We start from the raw sequence: 5,573 nt of genomic DNA, 5'->3' as shown, positions 1-5,573 counted from the left end.
TTGTTGTTTTGTGTTTTGTTGTTGTTTTGTGTTTAACTAGCAGTCAGGATCTGGCTTCGCCCGGGTGTTAACTGAATACAAGTCATTTGTTCAAATTTAATTTCTTAAATAAGATGAAGGTGAAAACAGAGTGTAATTTAAAAGACAAAACAAGTCAATATGTATCTGTCGATCTTCAAGGACATCCTTTAAGTAGTTTTGCAGATAAACTTTCCACCCACTCACCCACCCACCCACCCACCCACCCACACCCCCCCTCCCCCCCCCACACACCTAAACACGCCCCCCTCACACACTTCTAGGCAGGCAAAATTCCTCTCTGCCCTCGTTGAATCGTTCAGTCAAGTGTTGACTGAATGTAAAACAAATAAAAAAAGAAAAAAGAAAAACACACACACCCCACAACTTTGCTATAGAAAGAAGCACGCCGGTAGTGTTAGCTTGCTTATGAAATAACCATAAGTGTAAGGCCGAAGTTGTAATCTACGAGTGCATCGGCATAAGTAGAGTTCGTTTCCGAAATGTGCTACTTTCGCAAGTAGAAATATATAGTATGTCACACGGTGTTCATAAGGGGTAACAAAAAGTGTGTTCACATGGCAACATTTCTAGTTTTGAGTGTACGTGTCCAAAGGGAGGAAAGGCCTGATCCCATGTAGCCCAAAAGCATGTGCAAGACGAGTACCACTGTTTTCATGGGCAGGAGCGTGACTTTAATCTTGACACCAGAGGTCCATGAGTTGTATGTCTACGTCTCCCAGAAAGTAGAGACTGCTGACGGAGTCTACACTTAGTGGTGATGGAACTGTGAAGTTGGTAATCAAGTTGCCGTCCACGTAGAACTACGGGATAGAAGAAAATGGCACAGTTTAGACGAAGTAAATTAAATTCGGAAAAAAAATCTGTAGCGACAACTACGTAACAGTTGGTATGTTATCTTACTTAAAGGCATATGTACGCGCTCCCGTGTTTACAAAGTGTAGTTTGCCCATAATCGATGTCAAACGCACCATACGACCATGTAATGACGATATGTCGCCATGCGCGGACCATATACATGCATTACAGCTTGTTTTAGAGTCTCAAAAACTTTGGATGTAAACAAAGACGCGGAGTTATTTCCCTTGCGTCAACGCTACCTCTGTTGGCAAATCTATAAATAGGACGATCCAGATCAAAATGAAAATTAACATATCTCAACATTGAAGGGGTCCTAGACCACAATATTTTGCAGGGAACTTAATTTAGCATGTCTCCAGCTGTTGGTAAAGCAATTAGCGTGTATAGTCATCGAGTACATATGGCTTTAAGCGCTCACAAAAACAAACAAGTCGCGAAAGGCGAAATTACTACATTTAGTCAAGCTGTGGAACTCACAGAATGAAATTGAACGTAGTCCACCGCTAGTGCAAAAGGCAGTGAAAGTGACGAGCCTGTTTGGCGCGGTAGCGATTGCGCTGTGCTTCATAGCACGCTTTACTGTACCTCTCTTCGTTTTAACTTTCTGAGCGTGTTTATAATCCAAACATATCATATCTATATGTTTTTAGAATCAGGAACCGACAAGGAATAAGATGAAAATGTTTTTAAATTGATTTCGAAAATTTAATTTTGATCATAACTTTTAATTTATTTAATTTTCAGAGCTTGTTTTTAATCCAAATATAACATATTTATATATTTTTGGAATCAGAAAACGATGAAGAATAAGATGAACGTAAATTTGGATCGTTTTATAAAATTATTTTTTTTTTACAATTTTCAGATTTTTAATGACCAAAGTCATTAACTGATTTTTAAGCCACCAAGCTGAAATGCAATACCGAAGTCCGGCCTTCGTCGAACATTGCTTGGCCAAAATTACAATCAATTTGATTGAAAAATGAGGGTGTGACAGTGCCGTCTCAACTTTTACAAAAAGCCGGATATAACGTCATCAAAGGTATTTATCGAAAAAAAGAAACACATATCCGGGAATATCATTCCCAGGAACTCTCATGTAAAATTTCATAAAGATCGGTCCAGTAGTTTGGTCTGAATCGCTCTACACACACACACACGCACAGACAGACACACACACACACACACACACACACACACATACACCACGACCCTCGTCTCGATTCCCCTCTATGCTAAAACATTTAGTCAAAACTTGACTAAATGTAAAAAGAACGAATTAGGAAAGAAAGACATGCTCAAAAGATTTTTGAATTTTCTTTAAAAAGCAATTATTTAGAAGAACTGACATGGAAGCCTTTCGTTTTTACATTTAGTCAAGATTTTACATTTAGTCAAGTTTTGACTAAATGTTTGAACATAGAGGGGGAATCGAGACGAGGGTCGTGGTGTATGTGTGTGTGTGTGTGTGTGTGTGTGTGTGTGTTTTTGTGTGTGTGTGTGTGTGTGTGTGTGTGTGTGTGTGTGTGTGTGTGTGTGTGTGTGTGTGTGTGTGTGTATGTGTCTGTGCGTTATGATCAAAATTAGATTTCGGAAATCGATTTAAAAACAATTTCATTTTATTTCTTGTCGGTTCCTGATTCCAAAAACATATAGATATGATATGTTTGGATTAAAAACACGCTCAGAAAGTTAAAACGAAGAGAGGTACAGAAAAGCGTGTTATGCAGCACAGCGAAATCACTACCGCGCTCAACAGGCTCGTCAGTTTCACTCCGTTGTGCACAAGCGGCGGACGACGGTCATTGTGAAAAAATGCAGTGCGTTCAGTTTCATTCTGTGAGTTTCACAGCTTGACTAAATGTAGTAATTTCGCCTTACGCGACTTGTTGATAACTAACACGGGGCGGGGATGTAGCGCAGTCGGTAGCGCGCTGGATTTGTATCCAGTTGGCCGCTGTCAGCGTGAGTTCGTCCCCACGTTCGACGAGAGATTTATTTCTCAGAGTCAACTTTGTGTGCAGACTCTCCTCGGTGTCCGAACACCCCCGTGTGTACACGCAAGCACAAGACCAAGTGCGCACGGAAAAGATCCTGTAATCCATGTCAGAGTTCGGTGGGTTATAGTAACAGGAAAATACCCAGCATGCTTCCTCCGAAAACGGCGTATGGCTGCCTAAATGGCAGGGTAAAAAAACGGTCATACACGTACAATTCCACTCGTGCAAAAAACACGAGTGTACGTGGGAGTTTCAGCCCACGAACGCAGAAGAAGAAGAAGAAGATAACTAACACCCGCCTCAGTCACAAATTACGCGACACAAGTACACAAGATCACCACACAAACTGCCTGCTGTGGATGGATAAATGATAGATTTTCTTCTCATTATGCAAAAGTTACCTACTTTTGCTTGCAATGATCTTTGTCGATATTTTAGTAGAGCCGTACGGTGTTGTCATTTAAGCAGCTATCACATAACCCGTGCAAAAAAATCAAAAACAAAAACCGAATAAAAAACTTCAATCTAAAGGTATCTAAATCTATAACCAACCAGGTGGTTTCAGAAAATAGAACCTTTGAATAAAATGACACCGATATGAATGTTTTTGTATTCATTTTCCTCCTAGCTCACAATGAGATAAAAGATCACTATAACTTAGTAAGATGATACCATTTATTGTACATGTATTGTTTTCAACATATCAAGCTCACCTCAAGGTCACTTAGAGTGGCAGCTTTGATCTTCATCAGAAAGGGTTGGCCGAGTCTGATCGTGAAAGGTGTGACGTCAAGAAAGTCCAGTAATTTTGAATACCCTGAGTTGACCATCGAGGCCAGAGTGAAGGTGTCGATGTAGGTTGCTGACCAGCCTGCTCCACTCATGGTCAAGTTAAGTCTAGTGTCCACTTGGAGCACCCTGTTCTGTGCGTCTTTTTCGAGGAAGATCCGAAAACTATGGAAGAAGTTAACATCATGTACTGAACTTGGATGCAAGAAAGATGGACAGACAGGACGAGAAACTTGAAGGAAAACCCCCCAGGGATTGTCGGGCAAGTTAGATGGACAGACAGGACAAGAAACTTGAAGGAAAACCCCCCAGGGATTGTCGGGCAAGTTAGATGGACAGACAGGACGAGAAACTTGAAGGAAAACCCCCCCAGGGATTGTCGGGCAAGTTAGATGGACAGACAGGACGAGAAACTTGAAGGAAAAACCCCCAGGGATTGTCGGGCAAGTTAGATGGACAGACAGGACGAGAAACTTGAAGGAAAAACCCCCAGGGATTGTCGGGCAAGTTAGATGGACAGACAGGACGAGAAACTTGAAGGAAAACCCCCCAGGGATTGTCGGGCAAGTTAGATGGACAGACAGGACGAGAAACTTGAAGAAAAACCCCCCAGGGATTGTCGGGCAAGTTAGATGGACAGACAGGACAAGAAACTTGAAGGAAAACCCCCCAGGGATTGTCGGGCAAGTTAGATGGACAGACAGGACGAGAAACTTGAAGGAAAACCCCCCAGGGATTGTCGGGCAAGTTAGATGGACAGACAGGACGAGAAACTTGAAGGAAAACCCCCCAGGGATTGTCGGGCAAGTTAGGACAAAAACAACAAGCAAACCAAAGAAATCAAATGAACAACGTAACTGTAAGTAAATAGCTAGACATGCAGATCTATATAGGCCAGGATGAAGGTACAGGTTGGCAAACAACACGACTATTTTTGGCTTATAAGAACTTTAATGAACGAGGACAAACCGTGCGTCGTCGTCTATATGTTACAGGCATTAAGTGAAACCAGGCATTACGCGTAATGCCTGAAATGTTCAGGCATTACGTGTAATGCCTGAGACCACTAGGCATTACACGTAATGCCTAAAAATACCAGGCATTACACGTAATGCCTGAAATTTGACTCTCAAAATTACGCTTATTGCCTGAAGCAATTCAGGCAATACACATTACCTCTTTGATGACAGTGAGAACATTTTTTTTATGACAAAGTGTTGACAAAATGTCATGGTGTGAATATAGTAACTGACATTCAATCAAGTGAGCTTTGAAATGAATGCACATTTTATTGTGCGATTATGAGTGATGGTTCGTAATGAAAAATAATGTATTTCTGACATAGTGTTCACCACAGTTTGAATTTCACGTAAGAATGAGTGCATGCCACAATGGAAAGCCGAGGTCCAATATTTCGAGTCGAGTTTTCACCAGTAGCTTATTCGTCACCATGGAGGATAATGAAAAAGAACAATTGTTTACTCGACGTTTGTTTGAACATTATGAAAAGGACGGCAGAAAGTTGCTCCCGAGTGTACTTCAGAACAATCGAAGAAGTAAAAACTGCCTTCCAGAAAACGACAAAGTCACGTCATGAGTACCATCTCTTGGGAAAGAAAGTGATGTACGTGTGGTGTTTGTCAAAAACAGATTTGAGTGTTGGTATTCAGCTCAACGTCTATCGTGAAACAATACTGAAACCGGGTTAGCTCCAATGCTATCTCTGATAGAGTAATTGACACATAATTATAATGTCAAAGGGAGGTAACAACAAGTCGCGTAAGGCGAACTTACATTTAGTCAAGCTGTGGAACTCACAGAATTAAACTGAATGCACTGCATTTTTTCACAATGACCGTAGCCCGCCGCTAGTGCAAAAGGCAG

At 41.3% G+C, this 5,573-nt stretch overlaps 1 protein-coding gene across 1 annotated transcript in view; it reads right to left on the bottom strand.

Moving 5' to 3' along the window:
* Positions 1–291: 291 nt before the first annotated feature.
* LOC138956152 (uncharacterized) overlaps positions 292–5,573 on the bottom strand; it is a 9,649-nt gene continuing 4,367 nt past the window's right edge. Inside the window, exons 4-5 of the mRNA XM_070327595.1 lie at positions 3,614–3,854; positions 292–842 (exon numbers count right to left, since the gene is read on the bottom strand). Of these exons, the coding sequence (XP_070183696.1) occupies positions 714–842; positions 3,614–3,854 (370 nt within the window). The 3' untranslated portion in view covers positions 292–713. The remainder of the gene's footprint in view (positions 843–3,613; positions 3,855–5,573) is intronic.

Source organism: Littorina saxatilis, unplaced genomic scaffold (assembly GCF_037325665.1).
Source record: "Littorina saxatilis isolate snail1 unplaced genomic scaffold, US_GU_Lsax_2.0 scaffold_319, whole genome shotgun sequence".
Lineage (NCBI taxonomy): Eukaryota > Metazoa > Mollusca > Gastropoda > Littorinimorpha > Littorinidae > Littorina > Littorina saxatilis.
The sequence above is the reverse complement of the archived record's forward strand: the minus strand, read 5'-3'. Positions and strand labels throughout refer to the sequence as shown.